Below are 25,522 nucleotides of genomic sequence, written 5' to 3' on the forward strand. Positions count from 1 at the left end.
GTTAAAAACCATTCTGTTAGTTGCTGCCCACTGCTCCAGTTTATTTATATCTTTTTGAATCCCCTCTCTCTCTTCTCTAGTATTAGCTATCTCTTTCCAACTTTGTGTCATCAGAAAATGTAATTAGTGTACCCTCAATTTCTTCATATAAATCATTGATAAAGATGTTGAACAATACAGGGCCTAGGACAGAACCCTGTGGTACCCCACTTGAGACATTCTTCCAACTGGATGTGCAGCCATTTACGACCACTTTTTTGGTCCGATGACTAAGCCAGTTATGAATCCACCTAACAGTTGCCTTGTCCATTCCATACTTAGTCATTTTTTCAACAAGGATGGTGTGAGATACTTTGTCAAATGCTTTGCTGAAGTCAAGATATGCTATATCTACAGCATTTCCCTGATCCACCCAGTCAGTGATTCTGTCATAGAAGGAAATTAAGTCAGTCTGACATGACTTATTAGTTACAAACCCATGCTGACTCTGGATACTCACTCCATTCTTATCCAGGTACTTACATAAATGTTGTTTAATAATTTGTTCAAAGATCTTTCCTGGTATGGAAGTCAGAGTCAACGGCCTATAGTTCTCTAGGTCTACCTTCTTCCCCTTTTTGAAGATAGGAACGACATTTGCTCTTCTCCAGTCTTCTGGGACTTCTCCTGTTTTCCAAGAATTTTCAAAGCTTATGGAGAGTGGTTCAAAAATTTCTTCTGCTATCTCCTTCAGTACTCTGGGATGTAATTCATCTGGACCTGGAGACTTGAATTCATTTATGCTAAGTGTTTCCTCACTATTTTTCTGTTTATAGATATCCTGGATTCTTCTACTCCTTTAATAGGACAATGAAGATCAGTTGATGTTACATTACCTTTCTGAGAGAAAACAGATGCAAAATAGGAATTTAGGAAGTTCGGCCTTCTCAACATCCTTTCCTACAATTTCATCATTTTCATCCTGTAAAAATCCTATAGCATCTTTGACTTTTCTTTTACTTTTGACATATCCCCAAAATCCTTTTTACTGCTTTTGACGTCTCTTGCAAGCGTTAATTCATTGTCAGCTTTAGATAATCTGATTCGTAACCTGCAGGTTCTGCAGACAGCATTATATTCTTCTTTAGATATGTCTCCCTCTTTCCATTTGATAAACATTGTCTGGTTCTGATCTGGTTCTGTCCCTGTTAAGAGTTCTGCCTGTGCCTCCTGTACTGCACAGTTATCTCCGTGTATGACTCCTTGCCTACGTTCTGACTATTCTCTGCTCGCCCCTCCTGTACCGCGCCACCCTCTCTGTGTATGACTCCTTGCCTACATTCTGACTATTCTCTGCTCACCCCTCCTGTACCATGCCACCCTCTCTGTGTATAACCCCTGTTTGTCCAACCTGAGATCCCCTCTCCTTTACTCCAGGGTCCCGGTAGCATCCTGCACTCATCTCCAGCAGCAGGATACTAAGCCCCGCCCCCTGTGGTCACATGATCGCAGGTCCTTCTGCTTTCTGCTATCCTTAGCGTCCCCTCTCGCCACGCTGCTCAGGTCCCGTGTGCCTGAGCTTTCCCCACGGCATCTGATCCTGGGCTGTCCCGCAGTGTGGGTGAGTCACCCTACTCAGCTGTGGCACTTCACCAGTGCTGACAGGATCCTGATAAGATAAGCCCCTGGTCCAACCTGAAAGATAAGAAAAATAAGTTATATTATACTCACCTGGGGGGACGGTCCAGTGTGGTCCAGTCAATGGGTGTCGCAGGTCCTGCTTCTTCATTGCTGCCCACCATTGGCACTCTTGCGCAGGTGTACTTCTCTGATCTGTTGAGGGCAGAGTAAACTACTGCAGTGCGCAGGCGCTGTGCCTCTCTGACCTTTCCCAGCACCTGTGCACTGCAGTACTTTACAGAGAAGTACGCCTGCGCAGGAGCGCCGATACCAGGGATCGATGGAGAAGCAGGAGGGTGGCATCGCAAGAAGATGGGAGGCACCGGACCCGGACCTGTGACACCCATTGGACCGGACCGCCCCCCCCAGGTGAGTATAATAAAACTTACCGTACTTTTCTTCACTTGCAGGTCGGACCGGGGGCTTATTTACAGCATTATAGAATGCTGTAGATAAGCCCTGAAAGGCGGTGGCCGCACCTTATAGTGGCCAAATCTGCTGACAGGTTTCCTTTAAGTTGTTTGTTTTTCAATTGTACTAGAGTTATATGACATGTACGGCAAAAAAAACTAAAAAGTAGGTTAGCTATTGAAATATAAAAAAAGGTGAAAGAATTGCAATTGGTTATAAAGAAGTATAAAAATAGAATCAAAGAAAAATGCAAACAACTGTATTATTTCCCACATCTTAACTTTCTCTTTTTTTTAGCGGGAGGTCAGAAATGTACAGTATCCATTAATATCTTACTGGCTCAGACCGTATTTCTCTTCCTGATAGCCAAAAAAATTCCAGAAACCTCCACAGCTGTGCCACTTATAGTAAAGTAAGTGTAACCCCTTGTACAGTATATGTCATTTAGGTATACCACATATACTCGAGTACAAGCTGAGGCACCTAATTTTACCACAAAAAAATGGGAAAACTTATTGACTTGAGTATAAGCCAGGTATGCTTTGTCCCCTCAACCCTATACTGGTATACATGATTCCTCATTCCCATCATGGTCTGCACGTCTCCTCATCCTATCCTGGTATGCATGACTCCTCATCTCTATCCTGATCTGCACAGCTCCTCATCCCCATCCTTGTATTCATGGCTTTTCATCCCTATCCTTGTATGCATAGCTCTTCATTCCCATCCTGGTCTGCATGGCACCTCATACCTATCCTTGTCTGCATGGCTCCTCATTCCTATCCTTGTATGTATGGCTCCTCATTCCTATCCTTGTATGTATGGCTCCTCATCCCTATCCTTGTATTCATGGCTCTTCATCACTATCCTTGTGTCACAGGTTCCTTCTCCGGTATCACACAATCAACAGAGCAAGAGAACAGTGAACAATCCCAAGAACTTTATTTAGGCAAAAGTACGAAAGGTCCATATAATCCACCACACAAAGGATAAAATATTCCAGAACACAAATGCAGTTCAGTTACAGGATAAAAATCCAACAATCCAGCACAGAGGATAACAGTCCATATTCCCTTCTTTCTCTCTCTGACGTGCTGTGTTCACTTCATAGTTCCAAACAAGACTGGTCTGTGTCTCACCTCCCCATTCACAGGTTAGGGGGTGGGTCGCAGGGGCTCATTGTTTCAACAAGCTAGGTCAACATGTCATTAGCATATTAGCAAACAACATTATTCACTGACCCTATGGAGAGATAATACAGAACTGTGGGGAGAATATCAGATGGCAAATAACAACTCAACACCATGAAAATAAGTAAAATAGAAATATACACGAAATGATACCCACATAGCATATCACACCATCACACCTTGTATGCATAGCTCATCATTCCCATCCTGGTATGCATGGCTCCTCATCCCTATCCTTGTCTGCATGGATCTTCATTCCTACCCTTGTATGCATGGCTCCTCTTTCCTATTCTTGTGTGCATGGCTCTTCATCCCTATCCTTGTATGATTGGCCCTTCATTCCCATCCTTGTCTGCATGGCTCCTCATTCCTATCCTTGTATGGATGGCTCCTTATCTCTGTCCTTGTATTCATGGCTCTTCATCCCTATCCTTGTATGCATAGCTCTTCATTCCCATCCTGGTATGCATGGCTCCTCATCCCTATCCTTGTCTGCATGGCTATTCATTCCTACCCTTGTATGCATGGCTCCTCATTCCTATTCTTGTGTGCATGGCTCCTCATTCCTATCCTTGTATGATTGGCCCTTCATTCCTATCCTTGTATGCATGGCTCTTCATCCCTATCCTTGTGTGATTGGCCTCCATTCCTATCCTGGTATTCATGGCTTCCGTCAAAAAAACAAAAAAATAAACCATCCTACTTACCTTTTTGCACTCCCTCGCAGTGTCTTGTTTCGGTGTCAGCAGCTGCTTTATGCATGTATGCAGTGCATGGCAGGGACGTCATGCACTGTTTTCAAGCAGAGCACAGCTGCCGGAATACTCACTGCTCTACACGCTGAGGCTACGTGCTTGTAGCGCAGTGGGTATTCATTGCTATTAAGTAGCGTGCATAGTGTCAGCTGCAGCTGGGCGGTCACATCTGCCCGTTACTTAAGAGAAATGAATATTCACTTCTCTCCACTCCTATGTATTTCTCTTGATATTTCTCTTAGTAGTACAACCATACATTTCCATCCTAGCTCAGCACTTCAGTTGAATGTACCTTCAGATTATCTGATTGTGCCCCAAATTAGCAAAAGTACATATTGGTGTGGAGACATTTATTGTTTATACTAAATCTTAAAAGCATGAGTCCAATTTCTAGAACTCTAGGAGAACAGGGTCTGTATTTTTTATCCATATACGAAAATTCTGAAATATTTAATTCTGAGTATTCCAAAGGTTCCCACACTGACCACTAAAGCACAAAAAAGAAGGCAACATTTCCTATTTCTCTAGTAGCCTTCCACGACAGCCACCAGGAGGTTGTCTCCATACCCTAATGGGGGACAGGAAGCACGAGAGGTTAAAAGCCCCTCCCACCTCCCATTAACCAGTGTCTTTCCTGTCCCCCATGGGGCATGGAGAGGTTTCTGGTGCGCTGCAGCGGCGGCTCTGAGCAGTGTACCTGGGTTTTTTTCTTATGATGCCGGGCACTAATGGTCGGGTCCCTCGGGGCTTCCTCCTGCGCTGTGTGTTGTGAAATTGGTTTCTGGGCTCCCCCTGTGGCCACTTGTGGAATTTAACTTGTGTGCATCATCCCCTCTGTTCACCTGCTCCTATCAGGATGTGGGAGTCGCTATATAACCTTGCTCCTCTGTCAGTTTCATGCCGGTCAACAATGTAATCAGTAGCCTTTCTGTGCATGTTCCTGCTACTAGACAACTCCCAGCTAAGTTGGACTTTTGTCCTTGTGTGTTTTTGCATTTTGTTCCTGTTCACAGCTGCTGTTTCGTTACTGTGTCTGGAAAGCTCTTGTGAGCGGAAATTGCCACTCTGGTGTTATGAGTTAATGCTAGAGTCTTAAAGTAATTTCTGGATGGTGTTTTGATGGGGTTTTCTGCTGACCATGAAGGTGCCCTTTCTGTCTTCATGCTATCTAGTAAGCGGACCTCGATTTTGCTAAACCTATTTTCATGCTGCGTTTGTCATTTCGTCTTAAATCACCGCCGGTATATGTGGGGGCCTCTGTCTGCCTTTTGGGAAAATTTCTCTGGAGGTGAGCCTGGGCTGTCTTTTCCTCTGCTGGGATTGGGTGGTTCTCCGGCTGGCGCTGGGCGTCTAGGGATAAAAAAACGTGGGCATGCTACCCGGCCGCTTCTAGTTGTGCGGCAGGTTTGGTTCATGGTCAGTATAGTTTCCATCTTCCAAGAGCTAGTTCTCATATATGCTGGGCTATGTTCTCTCGCCATTGAGAATCATGACAGTTTGACCGGCCCAAAAAAGGGTTAAATTACTGGCTGAGAAAGGAGAGAAAAAAGAAGTCTGCTACAATTTTTTTTTTTTTTTTTTCCCTCTAGTTCTGAGTGTGCTCTTAATTGAATCACTTGCTAGTCTGCCTATACTGCAGCCTTCCTCTCTTCCTCTCCTTCTAATCCTTGAATGGCTCTGTGTTCACCTGTTTCAAATGGATCTTCAGAGTGTAGCTACAGGTTTGAATAATCTCGCCACAAAGGTACAAAATTTGCAAGATTTTGTTGTTATGCACCTATGTCTGAGCCTAGAATTCCTTTGCCTGAATTCTTCTCGGGGAATAGATCTCACTTTCAAAATTTTAAAAATAATTGCAAATTGTTTTTGTCCCTGAAGTCTCGCTCTGCCGGAGACCCTGCACAGCAGGTCAGGATTGTAATTTCCTTGCTCCGGGGCGACCCTCAAGACTGGGCTTTTGCATTGGCACCAGGGGATCCTGCGTTGCTCAATGTGGATGCGTTTTTTCTGGCCTTGGGGTTGCTTTATGAGGAACCTCATTTAGAGCTTCAGGCGGAAAAGGCCTTGATGTCCTTGTCTCAGGGGCAAGATGAAGCTGAAATATACTGCCAAAAATTCCGCAAATGGTCTGTGCTTACTCAGTGGAATGAGTGCGCCCTGGCGGCGATTTTCAGAGAAGGTCTCTCTGATGCCATTAAGGATGTTATGGTGGGGTTCCCTGTGCCTGCGAGTCTGAATGAGTCCATGACGATGGCTATTCAGATCGATAGGCGTCTGCGGGAGCGCAAACCTGTGCACCATTTGGCGGTGTCTACTGAGAAAACGCCAGAAAATATGCAATGTGATAGAATTCTGTCCAGAAGCGAGCGGCAGAATTTTAGACGAAAAAATGGGTTGTGCTTCTATTGTGGTGATTCAACTCATGTTATATCAGCATGCTTTAAGCGTACTAAGAAGCCTGACAAGTCTGTTTCAATTAGCACTTTACAGTCTAAGTTTATTCTATCTGTGACCCTGATTTGTTCTTTGTCATCTATTACCGCGGACGCCTATGTCGACTCTGGCGCTGCTTTGAGTCTTATGGATTGGTCCTTTGCCAAACGCTGTGGGTATGATTTGGAGCCATTGGAGGCTCCGATACCTCTGAAAGGGATTGACTCCACCCCATTGGCTAGTAATAAACCACAATACTGGACACAAGTGACTATGCGTGTTAATCCGGATCACCAGGAGGTTATTCGCTTTCTGGTGCTGTATAATCTACATGATGTTTTGGTGCTGGGATTGCCATGGCTGCAATCTCATAACCCAGTCCTCGACTGGAGAGCTATGTCTGTGTTAAGCTGGGGATGTAAAGGAACTCATGGGGACGTACCTTTGGTTTCCATTTCATCATCTATTCCCTCTGAGATTCCTGAATTCTTGTCTGACTTTCGTGACGTTTTTGAAGAACCCAAGGTTGGTTCACTACCTCCGCACCGGGAGTGCGATTGTGCCATAGACTTGATCCCGGGTAGTAAATACCCTAAGGGTCGTTTATTTAATCTGTCTGTGCCTGAACACGCTGCTATGCGAGAATATATAAAGGAGTCCTTGGAAAAGGGACATATTCGTCCTTCGTCATCTCCCTTAGGAGCCGGTTTTTTCTTTGTGTCTAAGAAAGACGGCTCTTTGAGGCCGTGTATTGATTATCGACTTTTGAATAAAATCACTGTTAAATATCAATATCCGTTACCACTGCTTACTGATTTGTTTGCTCGTATAAAGGGGGCCAAGTGGTTCTCTAAGATTGATCTCCGTGGGGCGTATAATTTGGTGCGAATCAAGCAGGGGGATGAGTGGAAAACCGCATTTAATACGCCCGAGGGCCATTTTGAGTATTTGGTGATGCCTTTTGGTCTTTCAAATGCCCCTTCAGTCTTCCAGTCCTTTATGCATGACATTTTCCGCGATTATTTGGATAAATTTATGATTGTGTATCTGGATGATATTCTGATTTTTTCGGATGACTGGGACTCTCATGTCCAGCAGGTCAGGAGGGTTTTTCAGGTTTTGTGGTCTAATTCCTTGTGTGTGAAGGGTTCTAAGTGTGTTTTTGGGGTTCAGAAGATTTCCTTCTTGGGATACATTTTTTCCCCCTCTTCCATCGAGATGGATCCTGTCAAGGTTCAGGCTATTGGTGATTGGACGCAACCCTCTTCTCTTAAGAGTCTTCAGAAATTTTTGGGCTTTGCTAACTTTTATCGTCGATTTATTGCTGGTTTTTCTGATGTTGTAAAACCATTGACTGATTTGACTAAGAAGGGTGCTGATGTTGCTGATTGGTCCCCTGATGCTGTGGAGGCCTTTCGGGAGCTCAAGCGCCGCTTTTCTTCCGCCCCAGTGTTGCGTCAGCCTGATGTTGCTCTTCCTTTTCAGGTTGAGGTCGACGCTTCTGAAATCGGAGCTGGGGCGGTGTTGTCGCAGAGAAGTTCCGACTGCTCCGTGATGAGACCTTGTGCTTTTTTTTCCCGTAAATTTTCGCCCGCCGAGCGGAATTATGATATTGGGAATCGGGAGCTTTTGGCCATGAAGTGGGCTTTTGAGGAGTGGCGTCACTGGCTTGAGGGGGCCAGACATCAGGTGGTGGTATTGACTGACCACAAAAATTTAATTTACCTTGAGTCTGCCAGGCGCCTGAATCCTAGACAAGCGCGCTGGTCGTTGTTTTTCTCTCGGTTTAATTTTGTGGTGTCTTACCTACCGGGTTCTAAGAATGTTAAGGCGGATGCCCTTTCTAGGAGTTTTGAGCCTGACTCCCCTGGTAATTCTGAGCCCACAGGTATCCTTAAAGATGGAGTGATATTGTCTGCCGTTTCTCCAGACCTGCGGCGGGCCTTGCAGGAGTTTCAGGCGGATAGACCTGATCGTTGCCCACCTGGTAGACTGTTTGTTCCTGATGATTGGACCAGTAGAGTCATCTCTGAGGTTCATTCTTCTGCGTTGGCAGGTCATCCTGGAATCTTTGGTACCAGGGATTTGGTGGCAAGGTCCTTCTGGTGGCCTTCCCTGTCACGAGATGTGCGAGGCTTTGTGCAGTCTTGTGACGTTTGTGCTCGGGCCAAGCCTTGTTGTTCTCGGGCTAGTGGATTGTTGTTACCCTTGCCTATCCCGAAGAGGCCTTGGACGCACATCTCGATGGATTTTATTTCGGATCTGCCTGTTTCTCAGAAGATGTCTGTCATCTGGGTGGTGTGTGACCGTTTCTCTAAGATGGTCCATCTGGTTCCCTTGCCTAAGTTGCCTTCTTCTTCCGAGTTGGTTCCTCTGTTTTTTCAAAATGTTGTTCGTTTGCATGGTATTCCGGAGAATATCGTTTCTGACAGAGGGACCCAATTCGTGTCTAGATTTTGGCGGGCATTCTGTGCTAGGATGGGCATAGATTTGTCTTTTTCGTCTGCTTTCCATCCTCAGACTAATGGCCAGACCGAGCGGACTAATCAGACCTTGGAGACATATTTGAGGTGTTTTGTGTCTGCGGATCAGGATGATTGGGTTGCTTTTTTGCCTTTGGCGGAGTTCGCCCTCAATAATCGGGCCAGCTCTGCCACCTTGGTGTCCCCGTTTTTCTGTAATTCGGGGTTTCATCCTCGATTTTCCTCCGGTCAAGTGGAATCTTCGGATTGTCCTGGAGTGGATGCTGTGGTGGAGAGGTTGCATCAGATTTGGGGGCAGGTGGTGGACAATTTGAAGTTGTCCCAGGAGAAGACTCAGCTTTTTGCCAACCGCCGTCGTCGTGTTGGTCCTCGGCTTTGTGTTGGGGACTTGTTGTGGTTGTCTTCTCGTTTTGTCCCTATGAGGGTTTCTTCTCCTAAGTTTAAGCCTCGGTTCATCGGCCCGTACAAGATATTGGAGATTCTTAACCCTGTGTCCTTCCGTTTGGACCTCCCTGCATCCTTTTCGATTCATAATGTTTTTCATCGGTCATTGTTGCGCAGGTATGAGGTACCAGCTGTGCCTTCCGTTGAGCCTCCTGCTCCGGTGTTGGTTGAGGGTGAGTTGGAGTACGTTGTGGAAAAGATCTTGGACTCTCGTGTTTCCAGACGGAAACTCCAGTATCTGGTCAAATGGAAGGGATACGGTCAGGAGGATAATTCTTGGGTCACTGCCTCTGATGTTCATGCCTCCGATCTTGTCCGTGCCTTTCATAGGGCTCATCCTGATCGCCCTGGTGGTTCTGGTGAGGGTTCGGTGCCCCCTCCTTGAGGGGGGGGTACTGTTGTGAAATTGGTTTCTGGGCTCCCCCTGTGGCCACTTGTGGAATTTAACTTGTGTGCATCATCCCCTCTGTTCACCTGCTCCTATCAGGATGTGGGAGTCGCTATATAACCTTGCTCCTCTGTCAGTTTCATGCCGGTCAACAATGTAATCAGTAGCCTTTCTGTGCATGTTCCTGCTACTAGACAACTCCCAGCTAAGTTGGACTTTTGTCCTTGTGTGTTTTTGCATTTTGTTCCTGTTCACAGCTGCTGTTTCGTTACTGTGTCTGGAAAGCTCTTGTGAGCGGAAATTGCCACTCTGGTGTTATGAGTTAATGCTAGAGTCTTAAAGTAATTTCTGGATGGTGTTTTGATGGGGTTTTCTGCTGACCATGAAGGTGCCCTTTCTGTCTTCATGCTATCTAGTAAGCGGACCTCGATTTTGCTAAACCTATTTTCATGCTGCGTTTGTCATTTCGTCTTAAATCACCGCCGGTATATGTGGGGGCCTCTGTCTGCCTTTTGGGAAAATTTCTCTGGAGGTGAGCCAGGGCTGTCTTTTCCTCTGCTGGGATTGGGTGGTTCTCCGGCTGGCGCTGGGCGTCTAGGGATAAAAAAACGTGGGCATGCTACCCGGCCGCTTCTAGTTGTGCGGCAGGTTTGGTTCATGGTCAGTATAGTTTCCATCTTTCAAGAGCTAGTTCTCATATATGCTGGGCTATGTTCTCTCGCCATTGAGAATCATGACAGCTGTGCCTCCCGTCTCCTCCGGATTCTGGGACCGCGTTCCCGGTCCTCCTGCGTCCTCTTGCGGGGACAAAGCTGGCCGGTGTGTGCCCATCCCGGAGGCCTCCCTGAGCTCTCCGGCGTCTCCCCCTCCTGATGCACGCTGTTCGGCGACCCGGAAGTCAGGTGATCCTCCACTTCCGGGTCGGCGCTCCTGCACAGGAGCGATACAGGCCAGATCTGTGGATTACCGAACGGCGTGCGAGGCACGCTGCATCCTCGCACGCCTGCCTGGGACTACGGAGGGGGAGGGGCGGCGAAATGCCTCGCGCTGGTGCAGGCTTATTTTCTATATAAGCTGCGAAGACGTCTCAGGTAAGCTGCTGTAAGCATGGATTCGTCTTGCCCTGCAGCTGCAGAGCCCAGCGCTCCTCAAGCCCTAGTAAGTGTGGCAGAGATGGGTCCCATTCACAGGTAGTTCCTTATACACCTTCTTACACTGCTCCCTCTCTCTTTGCAGGCAGTGAAGTCTGGCCCTAAAAACATTTCCAAGCGCAAATGTGCTACCTATAATGTAAAAATGCCGCTAGATTGGGAGAAAAAGCTGTGCCAGCCGTGTACAGATAAAATTGTCCGGGCGGAACACCCTTCATTAATTGAGGAGATCCGCTCCCTGGTTAGGCAGGAGGTTCAGTCCTCTCTGGCCACGCTCACCCCTCCTCCACCGCCGCCACCATCCTCACCTGGTCCATCACTCCCCAAAAAGAGGAAAATCCAGGAGTATTCTGAGTCAGAGTCTGAGGGATCTTATACGTCCTCTTCTGTCAAATGGGAGGATGTGTTACCCCATAAATCTGCGGAAATTAGAAAATATATTTTTTCCTCTGAATACATTGAGGAATTGGTATCTGCAGTGAGGAACACGATGGGGCTAAAAGAGGAATCAGTTCCTCAGTCTATACAGGACGAACTCTTTGGTATACCTACTGAAAAACATCCTGGGTTTCCCGTCCATAAAAGCATAATAGACATGATCAATAGTGAATGGGAATTGCCGGAGAAACGTCTAACAACTCCTCCAGACTTCAAACATCGGTTTCCTCTTGATGAGGACGCAATAAAATGGAACATTCCAAAAATTGATGTTCAGGTGGCTAGAGTGGCTAAAAAAACGGCTTTGCCGTTCAAGGATTCCTCCCAGTTGAAGGACCCCTTAGATAGAAAGATTGAGAGTCTTCTCAAAAAATCATGGGAGACGTCTACCTCAGCCCTCAGATTCAACATCGCATCCACCTGTGTGGCCCGCTCCCTCTTCCGCTGGATAGAAGAGCTAGAAAACCACATCTCTCAGGGTACCCCGAGAGAAGAGGTTCTGGACTCCCTGCCTATTTTGCACAGAGCGACTGGTTTCCTCGCAGACGCCTCGCTAGAATCTATCCGGGTGGCGGCCAGGTCCTTGGTCCAGACAAATTCAGCCAGAAGAGCTCTCTGGTTAAAAATGTGGAGCGGAGATGTCACTTCCAAAATAAAACTCTGTTCCATTCCCTTTAAAGGTGACTATGTGTTTGGGCCCTCATTAGATGACATCTTAGAGAAAGCCACAGACAGAAAGAAAACTCTTCCTGAACAGAGGCCTCTCAGGAAGCGTTTTTTTCGAGCCTTCCAATCCCAGCCCTCCCAGGGTAGAGGAAAAGGGAAAACCGGGAGGTGGAGTTATGCTAAGGGGAAGCCTAAAAACATCCTTATTCCCCAGCAAGCTCAACAAGAAAAGCAATGACTCCGATCCGGTGGGGGGGAGGCTTTCGAACTTCGCTCACTGTTGGCAGAATATCTCCAACAGCCCCTGGGTGGTCAGTGTTATACAACAGGGGCTTCTGATAGAGTTCGATGCACCTCCCCCCAGGATCGTAAGAGTCACCTCCCCGTCATCTCGGGAGACTCAGAAACTGATGATGGCTGGAATTCAGGACTTGCTAGACTCGAGAGCTATCTCCCCGGTCCCGGTGAACGAGCAAGGGAAAGGGCACTATTCCCGTATCTTCATAATAAAAAAGCCTTCCGGGCAATCTCGGATTATAATAAATCTGAAAGCTCTCAACAAAGTTATAACTTACCGCAAGTTCAAGATGGAGTCAGTAAAAACAGCCATCCCTCTAATAGCTCCTCAATCATATATGGCAACAATAGACCTCAAGGATGCCTATTTCCATATTCCAATGCATCCTCATCACAGGAAATATTTAAGATTTGCGGTCCAATTCAATCAAAAAATCTTACATTTCCAATACAATGTTCTCCCCTTCGGGATCTCCTCAGCCCCAAGGGTGTTTTCCAGAGTCATGGCGGAAGCAGTAGCCCATATCAGGAGCCAAGACATCGCTATAGTGCCATACTTGGACGACCTTCTAATAATTGGTCCTTCCGCCGAAATTCTCAATCAGAGAATTTCCAAAACTCTAAACATCTTACAAAATTTGGGTTGGATACCAAATCTAAAAAAGTCTCAGCTGTCGCCATCAAGGGTGAGGAAATTCCTCGGGGTCCTCTTGGATTCAGAGAATCAGAAATCTTTCCTACCAGAGGAACACCGAATAAACCTGATTTCCAAAGTCTCAGACTTCAGAAAACAACGTTCTCCGACTCTACGGACCGCAATGTCTCTCCTGGGGTCGATGACGGCCTGTATACAATCAGTCCAGTGGGCTCAGAGCCACTCAAGAGTACTGCAGGCACACATCTTAGGGAACTGGAACGGGAATCCAAATTCCCTGAACAGGAGAGTGTACACTCCTGGGAAGGTAAAGGTCTCGTTAACCTGGTGGGCGACACAGTCAAACCTGCTAAAAGGAGTAGACTGGGTACAAGACCCTCTAATCACGGTGACAACGGATGCCAGTCAGAAAGGTTGGGGAGCATTTGTGTCGCAGATCCCATTCCAGGGTCACTGGAACCAAAGAGAAAGTTCCAGTTCCTCCAACTCCAGAGAATTGATGGCAGTGGAGAGGGCCCTCCTGGCGGCCGGCAGTCTCATTATAGGTCAACATGTCAAAATTTATTCGGACAATATGACGACTGTTGCGCATCTAAAACACCAGGGAAGTCCAAAGTTCAACCAGCTGAGAGCAATATCAAACAGAATATTTTGCTGGGCAGAGAAACATCTCCTCTCACTATCGGCAATACACCTCAGAGGGTCAGTGAACATTCATGCAGATCTCCTAAGTCGTCACGACTTACATCCAGGAGAGTGGAGCCTGAAGGCGGACATTTTCAGAATGTTGACAGACAGATGGGGACTTCCCGATATAGACCTTCTAGCATCAAGTCACAATGCACAGGTCGAGAACTACTTCTCCCTGAACCCCAAAGACAGGTCTCAAGGAGTAGACACCTTCGCTCACACATGGAGGTTTCATCTAGCGTACGCATTCCCTCCAATACCGTTACTGGCGAAGACCCTCCGGAAGATCCGGGACGATCAAGTCCAAACTATCTTAGTAGCACCGACATGGGCGAAAAGAAGCTGGTACCACCTCATAAAGGAACTGAAGGTGGATGGTCCAGTTTTTCTTCAAGCAGAAGATCTTCTCCGCCAGGGCCCCTTTTATCATCCGGAACCACAAAGGTTCAATCTGGCAGCTTGGCTATTGAAGCCAAGGTACTAAGGGCTAAAGGCCTTTCGCAGTCGGTAATTTCTACCCTACAGAAGTCTAGAAAACCTATCACCAACGCCATATATGGAAGAATTTGGAATAAATTCTCATCGTGGTGTCACCCTCATAATCCTGACCCTTTCCATCCTAATATCTCCCAGATATTAGATTTTTTACAAAAAGGTTTGGAGCTAGGGCTGAAGCCAAGTACCTTGAGAGTCCAAGTGTCAGCCTTGAGCTCTGTCTTCGATCAAGACCTTGCAAATCATCGGTGGATAAAGAGGTTTATGGTCGCAGCATCAAGGCATTGTCCAAGAAAACAAATTTTTGTACCATCATGGGACTTAAACATAGTTCTAAAGGGCCTTACGGCTCCTCCGTTTGAGCCACTGTCATCTTGTTCCTCGCAACTTCTGTCCTGCAAAGCGGCCTTCCTGGTTGCAATTTCTACTGCAAGACGAGTGGGAGAAATACAAGCCCTTTCAGTTAGAGAGCCTTATCTTACCATAAGAGATGACTCCATCGTGTTCCGGCCTGATCCATGCTTTCTCCCGAAAGTAGTGTCAGAATTTCATCGATCACAGGATATAGTCCTCCCATCGTTCTGTCACAATCCTTCAAATCCGGAGGAACACAGATTTCATACTTTGGATGTACGACGTATAGTGTTGTACTATTTGGAACATACTAAATCATTCAGGATTGACAAAAATCTCTTCGTTCATCTTTCTGGCAAAAACAAGGGCAAGAAGGTAGCGAAGAGTACCATCGCCAATTGGATAAAGAAAGCCATTACTGAAGCATACCTAACTCAGAATATTGCTATTCCTGCGGGCCTAAAATCTCATTCCACCAGATCTACGTCTGTCTCTTGGGCTGAAAGGGCTGGTGCTTCAACAGAGCAGATTTGCAGGGCAGCAACATGGTCTTCCTTGCACACTTTTACTAAGCATTACAGATTGGACTTCTGGTCCAACCGGGATCTTGCCTTTGGCCGAAAGGTTCTTCAGGCTGTAGTCCCCCCCTAAATACAGAATTGGTTGGCATTCCTCCTGGTGGCTGTCGTGGAAGGCTACTAGAGAAAATAGAATTATTCTTACCGTTAATTCGGTTTCTAGGAGCCTTCCACGACAGCATTAATTCCCTCCCGATGTTCTTGGATAAATTTTTTCTGAGAACCTAAAAGGTAACCGGTGCTATGGGTTCAGTTGTAAGTCACTGGTTAATGGGAGGTGGGAGGGGCTTTTAACCTCTCGTGCTTCCTGTCCCCCATTAGGGTATGGAGACAACCTCCTGGTGGCTGTCGTGGAAGGCTCCTAGAAACCGAATTAACGGTAAGAATAATTCTATTTTTTAGCAGCTTGCTTTTCAGCTTTGCTGTTTTAGACTGGGGTAGAATAAGCAGACTCATCTCTGGTGGAGGTCTACATAAGTAGGACAGCAACACTATGTATGCAGCTTCCCTGACACTCCTTGGTCTCGTTGTGAAGAGTGTATTTTATTACTTCTTGAATTTTTTAATAATCTATTACATTTCTCTGCCACTGATCCCAATTACTTTCAACTGCCATAAAGCACACATTCTGCTGTACTGTCTATACAATCAATACAGAAAGAAAGTGTGTATCTTCAAATTGACTGCTCCCAGTAAGTATATGAAACTAAAAAACAATAGCTACAATGGTTAAAAGAATACTAAAGACGTTATTTCTCTTCTACAAACTTATCATCTAATTAATGAAACTAAAATTAAATTAAAACATTCATGGTTAAATTTTATATGGAATATTTTGATGCAAATCTTTAGATTATAATCTAACATTTATATCCAATGATAACTACTGCTTAGTAAGTGTAATTTCTCTCTTTTCTAGGTATATAACATTTCTTATAGTGGTCACTATCACCATCGTACTTAATGCTGTTGTTGTTTTAAATATTTCTCTCCGCACCCCAAACACTCATAAGATGTCAAGCGGTGTAAGAGAGGTATGAGGCTGCACTTCTGCTATTGCTAGGGTGCAGGAAATTCTGTTCTAGAAGTAGCTTCATGATCAAAAATAGATGATACAGTACAGAGTACGTGTGCGCTTTTGACCATTGGATGCATTTTAAGGAAGCCGTCCCATTAAAAATTGTATGGGCTACACCTAAGTGAATGTATATGTAGTGTAGTGTGGGGACATTCATTTACTCACTGATTGCCATCTTTCTCAGTAACTAGAGCCGCTGGGAATCCTCTTCTGGGTCATATGATAGCTATTCCTACTTGCCAGATCACACTGTGCTCTATGTGTGAGCCGGAAGTCTTTTATTAGAATCACGCTCTATAGATTTACAGCTTCCGTTTCACACATAGATCGAATCGGTGCTGAACGTCGTAGAAGACAGCAATCGATGAGAATATTAATACACCTATACAGCTTACAGCTCTGGCAAAAATTAAGAGACCACCACATCAAAACCCTGTCATGGGCAGCCCAATCTCCAGACCTGAACCCCATTGAAAACCTCTGGAATGTAATCAAGAGGATGATGGATAGTCACAAGCCATCAAACAAAGAACTGTTTACATTTTTGCACCAGAAGCAGTGTGAAAGACTAGTGGAAAGCATGCCAAGACGCATGAAAGCTGTGATTAAAAATCATGGTTATTCCACAAAATATTGATTTCTGAACTGGTCCTGAGTTAAAACATTAGCATTGTTGTTTCTAAATGATTATGAACTTGTTTTCTTTGCATTATTTGAGGTCTGAAAGCACTGGGTTTTTTTTTATAATTTGGACCATTTCTCCTTTTCAGAAAAAAAAAATGTATTTTTTGGGAATTCGGAGACATGTTGTCTGTAGTTTATAGAATAAAAGAACAATTTAAATTTTACTCAAAAATATACCTATAAAGAGAAAAATCAGACAAACTGAACATTTTGCTGTGGTCTCTTAATTTTTGCCAGAGCTGTATACATTCACACAAGTTTAGCCCGTAAAAAAATTTATGAGAGTGTTTCTTTAAGTACAATTTGCATCTTTGAAGGTTTTTTTTTTTATTAAAAATTATATTATGGAACTCTCTAGTTTAATGTTATGCCAATAAAAATGCCTAATATAATGTTATTATTGGAACTTCTTACTTTTCAAGAACCAGTGTTCTGTTGCGGTTAAACATCCCTTGGTCTCATTTACATGAACATATTTTACCCAAATGGGACTGTTCTCATTCCACACTTAACAATCAAACTCTTCAAAGTTCGAAAGAACCAATTTTTTTAAAAACACAGAGCTCTACAGTCCCCATACACATGAAATCAAAGCTGTCCAAACCCACTGATTTTGGCAGAACTGGCTGCCCATAATATACTGTATATAGGGGCCTCATGGTTGAGTAAAACTGTCAGGGGTCCACAGGTTACATCCTGAAAAATGCAATTAAATAAAGGTACAACACACCACCATTTTTTCACCTTTTTTTGTACTAAATAAAGTTTGGATCCTCAATTAAAAGAGTTTTTTTTAATTTAGGACACCCCTCACTAGAGGCTATCCTTACAGAGCACCCAGCTTATTTATGCATGACTTGCATCAGATATCATTTAGTACGTAATTTCCTGCAAGTTTTGTGCCACAAGAAAAATGTTTATAGAATATACAGTATTTGCCTTTACTGAGTCTTAGCTCTATAACTGATTGCAGTCTATTTCTTTTCTTGTTTTTGTACTCAGCTCTTCCTGAGAAAACTTCCACGACTTCTTAAAATGCACCTCCCCCAGAGTGACTCAGCCCCAGACCCTGCCCCGCTCATGCGTCGCAGCAGTTCGCTTGGGCTTATAATAAAGGCTGACGAATACATGATGAGGAAGCCGATAAGCGAACTTATGTTTGAGAAGCAGAAGCAGAGAGACGGACTCATGAAGATTGTGTTAGAAAAAATTGGTACATTTCCCTCGATTCAGCTACAAAATTATAATTATGAATCAAAGAATTTAGATCATATCATATATACAGATTTTTTTATCTTTTAAATTAAGGCAAAGGAATAGGAAACGGCACTGTCCAAGACCTGATTCACAGCTTGAGTCAGGCTGCTCCAGAGATACAAGACATGGTGGAAGCTTGCAACCACATCACAAGGACCACCAGGGAAAAGAATGAGTTTAAAAGTGTAAGTCTTCAAAACGTCCTGAAAAAGTACATATTCTTATGAAAGGATCTTTTAAAGCCTTGTGTTTTTGATTCAAACGCATCTATTGAACATGAAGATGCCCCTTTGGATCTACTGGTGGACACAGACCAAAAATGGCCTATGTGCAAGAACAGCATATGGGCCCTTTGCATCTTAATATCAAATTGTAGTGCAAAATTCACCTGCATTGGAGGTGGAAATGTGCGCCCTTACCTCTTGGGCTCCCGTGTTGCTGCAGTCGGTGCCTATGATATATCCGACTCTGATCCATTTTGGAGACACACATTTTTATAGTCATTCAATAATGACCTGGTTTGCTCCATAGAACATGAAATATTCTGTGCGGTAGCACTGTACTGCACAGAACTTCATTTGGTATTGAAAGTGCCTCATCAGGAGCTTCCAGCATTTATCCCGCTATTCCTGTGCTACCAGGTACTTGAGAAATCACAACACTTGTCATCAATTACTGTAAGAACAGCTCAAATTTTTTATTAGTAAATGGCTGCATGTTATGGTTATTAAAGAAGATTTAATAATAATAATCTTTATTTTTATATAGCGCTAACATATTCCGCAGCGCTTTACAGTTTGCACACATTATCATCGCTGTCCCAAATGGGGCTCACAATCTAAATTCCCAAAAGACTACCTCTCAGAGAAGACCAACAGCATCTATCTCCTGTGTGTTAAAGTTCCACCATATATTATACTAGCCATCTTCTCTGAGAAGACCACCCCCCGGAAGACAGCATTTTAGTACAATTTTGGTTTGTCACCTCTAAGAAATGCCATTGTACTCGCTGATGCTGTTAGTTGACCAACAAAACTATTTTCTGTTTTGTGGAACCAACCATTTTTACAACAGTTACAACCGGACGTGCCACCATATTAGTTATCACTTTTCAATTATGCGCTCAACAACTGATTGCAGAATTAAAGATAAAATTACATTTTTACCATCTGTGAAGCTATTTAAAAAGTGACAAATAACAGGCTGCATGTCGACTACAGACATATGTAAAAAGAACTCCTTGGCGCTCTGGACATGTCTGTCCAGTAAATGCTTGTATTCCACATAAAAAAACATTCTGGATCCTTCCTTCTTAGGGAACATTGTAACGCTATTACCGGCACCTTTTCATGGTTCCCCTTCCCCCTCTATGCAGGGATGCCGGCAAACTGATTGCCCTGGCCGCGCGGCAAGGTCCCCGGCGTGCTCCCTGTCTTCCTGATGTAGTGCGCTCTCCCCTACTCTTAATGAGGCATAACGCGCATATAGTAAAATGCCCCCAGCCAATGACCTGGAGGCTTTTAGTAACAGAAGATGGCTCCCAGCCAATAGCTGGGAGGCATCCTGCATATAAGGCACCCTCCCTTATAGGGCGGTACCAAGCAGCACAGTAACTCATTAGGTAGTCTGGTAGTCTACTAGTGAAGTTGTTAGGTCCCCTGGTCTTGATGTCACCAGAGTTCTGAACCCAAAATCCCTGGTCCTTGTGAGGCCAATCCTGGATCCGAAGTCCCTGATCTTTGTGTGGCCAGTCCTGAACCCAAAGTCCCTAGTCCTAGTGCGGCCTGTGACTGAACCTCATCCTCCTGTCCATATGTGGCCAGTCCCTGAATCAGTATCCAAGACCTGTTTCTCCAAATTAGCCGTGTCTAAGACTCCGTGTCAGTAACCATTCCGCAGAGGGTCTGAGCCTAGTAGTCTGAACAGAGCCCATGTCCGTGTCAGTAACCATCCTACAAAGGATCCAGAACTTAGTAGTCGGAACAGAGTCCAAGCCCTTTCCATCTCTGTGTGTCTGTGTGCCTTACCCTGGGGTCATCAGCTGCAATACCCAGGCCTGCCTAGGAGTGGTACTTGGTGGCTACTTGTGGCCAAGCCTGACTCCACCATCAGGAGCTCCAGGGTACACCGGGAAGCTGCTTAGCTACGCCCCTCCAAGGTAGGCTCAGCCCCATGGCACAGTGGGTCTGCAAACCACGTGCACCACCTGCGTGCATGACAAACTCTATGTTCTGACATTCATCTGCTGTTCCTCCTCTAGGAAATTGACAACAGGGTATTATCCTTCACCTAGTCAAAGGATGTGTTCTTACACAATCTTATAATGTCATCACTGTGTAATGCTGGCGTGTGTGTATCCACTGGTCCAGGGGCCAGGCTTAAACTGGAGAGGCATGACTAAGTGTTTACCAGGACTTCACTAGGGCTTCTGATGGTGAGGATAAGCTGGGCTTCTAGACACCAGGCACCACTCCAGGGCAATCCTTGAGACTACAGCAGCTGATTGGAGGGTAAGAGGTGCAGGTACAAGGTACAGGAGAGCGAGAGAGAGGCGTAATCAGAGGGTCAGGGAAGGAAGCACAGGATCAGATTACAAAGCCGAGGTCAGGAGTGGAGAAGTCAGACTGGACGGGTATACAAGCCGGGTCAATAACATAAACAGGAGACTAAACAGTCCATATAAACAGGACACTAGCAGAAGAACTAAGTAGGAATCAATGTTCAGGCAGAGAGTGGTCTGAGTAGCTGCCTAATATAGATTCTTCTGGCACGAGATAGTCCAGGGAACCTAATCTCTGCCGGATACAGCAGGGTTAAATTCCTGCAGAGACCGAACATGTCCCCTAAAGTCAAGTGGAAACCACTTGTAGAAGCAGCACTGTAGAGGAGTGCTGCAGAAGGCAAACTCAGTGAGATGGTCAGAAAGAGAAGCCGCGCGGTGACTATGGTGAGTAGGGTGGCGCTGAAGATGCATGCGAGTTACCACTGTGACACATTGATTGGTCAATGTCAATGTTTAGGGACACAAATTCTACTGATATCACTGAGTTATGAATTAAGTCATACATTTTAGGAGGAACAGAGAAATGGACACAACTTTCTTAGAGTCCTAAGAAAAGATGTCCTGGATTCGTTATTATATTGGGAATATAATTAGAGATGAGAGGATCACTTTGTGCAACCTCTCGCTTTGTCAGTGCTTTGTGGCAGTGTACAGGAGCTACACAAATATCCATATCTTTCTTTATCCCAGGCTCGGCATATGATAAGCCAGGCTGGCGAGACGTCACCTGTGCGCCGCATGCTGCACAAATGATGTCATGCACGGTCAGCAAATCAAACACCACGCACGTCGAGGAATCCAGAAGCTTAAGAAAATTGAGCTGCTCCTGTCCACAGACAGAAAGCACTGACCTTGACAATGGAACGGGGCAATGGAGTGTTCTGCTCATCTCTAAATACAACCATTTTCTAGGACAGACATGACATGACAGCTACAAGTTCTCCTTTAAGAAATAAAGTCTGTAACAAGGTTACTTTTCATGATATAACAATTTGGTCATTGATAATTGTTTTTGTTTGTAGGAGAATGGGGAGTGGATTTTAATTGGTCGAGTAATAGACAGAGTCTGTTTCTTGATCATGTTCTCACTGTTTATACTGGGGTCCATTGGTACCTTCATGGCTGGTCACTACAATCAAGCACCATCACGTCCTTTCCCTGGGGATCCTAAACTCTATCTGCCACTATCGGAAGGATCTACTTGAAAATATTACTACAGAATTGGAAGACATCAGCTCATAAGCCTTGCTATGAGTCGACCTTCTGGACTTGCAGTTCTGTACCTGCTATAGTCTATGAATCTTTCAACTTATTGATAGGTAGGGTTATCCCTCCAAGTGGTTAGGAGATGCATTGGCTGCATGTTCTTGATGTGTCACAGAGACTATGCATCTGTTTGTAGTGGAAAAAGGATAATGGCCTAAATCACTAGGGGCTGAAAGTTTTATCTGGACCTGGTGGTCCTGATACTCAGAGAATGCAGAACATCTAAATTAACTTTTATATTCGTGCATGTTCTGTGGGTTTATGGTTCATTACTATGATTAAATTTGAATAGAAAAATGCTGGTTAGAAATGCATGGAAAAAATCACTGTGACACCTTTACATTGAGTTTGTGACTAGTAAGAGAGTGTCCTATTTAATGCAATGTAATATGTTTGATTTGATAATGATGGTGAGAAGTTATCTTTATGTAATTGAGAAGAAAAATATGTTTTTTTAATTTCTTGCATTTTTGTGTGTGTGAGTACTACTGCAAAACCGATTGTTTGCACATTAAAAAGAGCTTTATCAAGTGTCATGTTACAACTACCACAATGGCAGCATTGGCAGATCAGTTACATATGTAGCAAAGAGTGCTATTCTTTTCTTACTGAGTAAAAGCTGAATGGATCCTGATACACCCCACTGTCATGGCCCCATACTCATTAACTATTGTTGATTGAATCTGCCCATGTCGACAGGTTCAGCCAACAGTCTAATGTGTACGGGGCACCCTAACATTCCTCTAATAGATGATGTCGGCAAAGATAATGATATGTCAGATTTCTGACTGCAAAATCTTTTGTTCTCTAAGAGATAAGTCCCGGTAAAGGAGTCTGGCAACAGATCTCTCATAGAAAAAAGAGAACACATGGCAGAGCACGAGGAGTCTGGTGGGAGAGCTGCAGGCCAACCCATCATTTGTCCAACAGCTATATAAAGTCTATATAAGTCAATGTGAATAAATCAGAAGATACTGCGGGGCTGGGATTCACAGGCAGGGCGGCTGCACAGGCGCAGTCAGCTATACTGCATATGAGGACGGACGGGCAGCGCTCACTGCGCCTGCCCAAAGCAGAAGAAAAGAGTGCAGGCAGATTTCAAAACAGCGATGAGGAGGCGGCGCCCAGCGCCAAGAAGCCATGACTGACGGCTGTGCGGCGTCTGAAGCAGGGGTGAAAGGCCTGCCTCCTTGACTGAAGAAAAGGTAGTTTGGACAAATAACAAAACTGATTATTTCGGCAGTTACAGCACCCAGAACTAAAAGAGCCACCTTGTCAGAATACATCATTACTGCTACACAAGGTGGCTCTTTTAGTTAAAACCGCCTGGGGGGGGGGTGATAGGTTCCCTTTAAGGCCCACCCCAACATCTATATGTTGGACTAATTTCAGTAAATGTGCTTCATTCTTTCTACTTGAACTGCTGTTTATCTTAAAAACTCACATACATGCGCTAAATATCTATATATGATACAAGAGTGGGAAAAGCTCTAACGTGAACTGTTATGAACGATCCATGGCTATGGTAAGGACTAATGAATTCACTGGTCAACGCAATTTTTCTGGCAAAAGGTTTTAAAACAAATTTTACGTCAATTTTGGCTGCTGATTACGAATATGAACTCCGTTTTTGGCTATCACATCAGGATTTCGAGATACTTTCAATTTTTGATAAAAATTACTCCTATCTAGGGTTGAGCAAAACGGATCGGTCATTTTCATAAATCGCCGACTTTTGGCAAAGTCGAGTTTCGTGAAACCTGACCCGATCCCAGTGTGGGGTCGGCCACGCGGTCGGCAATCTTTGAGCCAAAGTCGCGTTTCTTATGACGCTTTCAGCACCTTTTCTCAGCCAATGAAGGTGGACGCAGAATGTGGGCAGCGTGATGACATAGGTCTCAGTCCACACCATCTTATAGAAGGGCATGACAGTGATTGGCTTGCTTTCTGCGGCGTCACAGGGGCTATAAAGGGGCGTGCACGCCGACCGCCATCTTACTGCTGCCGAGCTGAGCATAGGGAGAGGTTGCTGCCGCTTCGTCAGAAGCAGGGATAGCGTTAGGCAGGGTACATTAACCCCCAAACCACTTGTGCTGTAGCGATTTCCACTGTCCAACACCACCTTTTCTTTGCAGGGACAGTGGAGGCTAGATTTCTCTTCATCACCTCTGTAGCTTACTGGGCTGCCCTAGAAGGCTCCCTGAGAGCTGCATTGGTGTTTGTACACCGCTGTGAAAACCAACTGCTTTTTTAAAAGCAAAAATCCTGTTGCTCCTTCCTTTCTGCACAGCTATCTTGTTTGTTTGTCCACACTTTTTGTGTGCAGCAGTCCTTTTTATTGCTGCCTGCCATACTTTTCAGTGATTATTGTAGGGAGATAGTAATTGTAGTACAGTCCCTTTTTTTTTTAATATATATATATATATATATATATATATATATATATATATATATATATCTTCCAGCCACTTTCAGCCCCTGAAACTGTGTAGTGTAAAACAGTGGGCCTGTATTTTTCTGCACTGTCCCACACCTGAAAAGGGAGATTAATATTGCCAATCAGTGCATCTGCGCCAGTCGTGTCTGTGTATCTCTGTCAGTCATTTTGTGCCACAGAAACTATACTGTGATATACACTGTGTTCCAAATTATTATGCAAATTGGATTTTAGTGTCTTAAAGATTTAATTGTTTTGTTTTTCAAATAAACTCGTGGATGGTATTGTGTCTCAGGGCTCAATGAATCACTGAAATCAATCTTAAACACATGTGATAATTAGTTTTACAGATGATTCTAATTAAAGGAAAACTACTCAAAAATGATGTTCCACGTTATTATGCAGGTCACAGGTTTCAAGCAATATGGGAAATAAAAAGGATCTTTCTGCTGCTGAAAAGCGTTAAATAGTGCAATGCCTTGGACAAGGTATGAAAAAATTAGATATTTCACGAAAACTTAAGAGTGATCATTATACTCTGATGAGATTTGTGACTGAAACAGAGCACAGACAGAGTTCATGCAAATAAAGGCATAATGAGGAAGTTTTCTGGCAGACAAATTCATTGGATTAAGAGAGCAGCTGCCAAAATACCATTACAAAGCAGCAAACAGTTATTTTAAGCTGCTGGTGTGTCTGTAGTCCCTCGAACCTCAAGGTGTAGGATCCTTCAAAGGCTTGCTGTGGTGCATAAACCTACTATTCGGCCACTACTAAACAGTGTTCACAAGCAGAAACGGTTGCAGTGGGCCCAGACATACATGAAGACTAAAACAGTCTTGTTTACTGATGAGTGTCGAGCAATTCTGGACGGTCCAGATGGATGGAGCAGTGGATGGTTGGTGAATGGCCACCATGTCCCAACAAGGCTGCGACTCCAGCAAGGAGGTGTAGAAGTCATGTTTTGGGCTGGAGTCATGGGGAACCAGCTGGTAGGGCCCTTTAAGGTTCCTGAAGGTGTGAAAATGACCTCAGCAAAGTAAATAGAGTTTCTGACTGACAACTTTCTTCCATGGTCTAAAAAGCAGAAACGTGCCTTCAGGAACAAAATCATCTTCATGCATGACAATGAATACCTCTGAGTAATTGG

The 25,522-nt window shown here is 44.6% G+C and overlaps 1 protein-coding gene across 1 annotated transcript in view; it reads left to right on the top strand.

The window, feature by feature from the left end:
- Positions 1–22,875, top strand: part of CHRNG (cholinergic receptor nicotinic gamma subunit) — a 48,572-nt gene extending 25,697 nt beyond the window's left edge. The window contains exons 8-12 of the mRNA XM_077290208.1: positions 2,368–2,482; positions 16,007–16,121; positions 17,852–18,062; positions 18,158–18,291; positions 21,692–22,875. Coding sequence (XP_077146323.1) covers positions 2,368–2,482; positions 16,007–16,121; positions 17,852–18,062; positions 18,158–18,291; positions 21,692–21,874 — 758 coding nt within the window. The 3' untranslated portion in view covers positions 21,875–22,875. The remainder of the gene's footprint in view (positions 1–2,367; positions 2,483–16,006; positions 16,122–17,851; positions 18,063–18,157; positions 18,292–21,691) is intronic.
- The last annotated feature ends 2,647 nt before the right edge of the window (positions 22,876–25,522 follow it).

The sequence above is a fragment of the Ranitomeya variabilis genome, chromosome 2, assembly GCF_051348905.1.
Source record: "Ranitomeya variabilis isolate aRanVar5 chromosome 2, aRanVar5.hap1, whole genome shotgun sequence".
In the NCBI taxonomy this organism is placed as follows: domain Eukaryota; kingdom Metazoa; phylum Chordata; class Amphibia; order Anura; family Dendrobatidae; genus Ranitomeya; species Ranitomeya variabilis.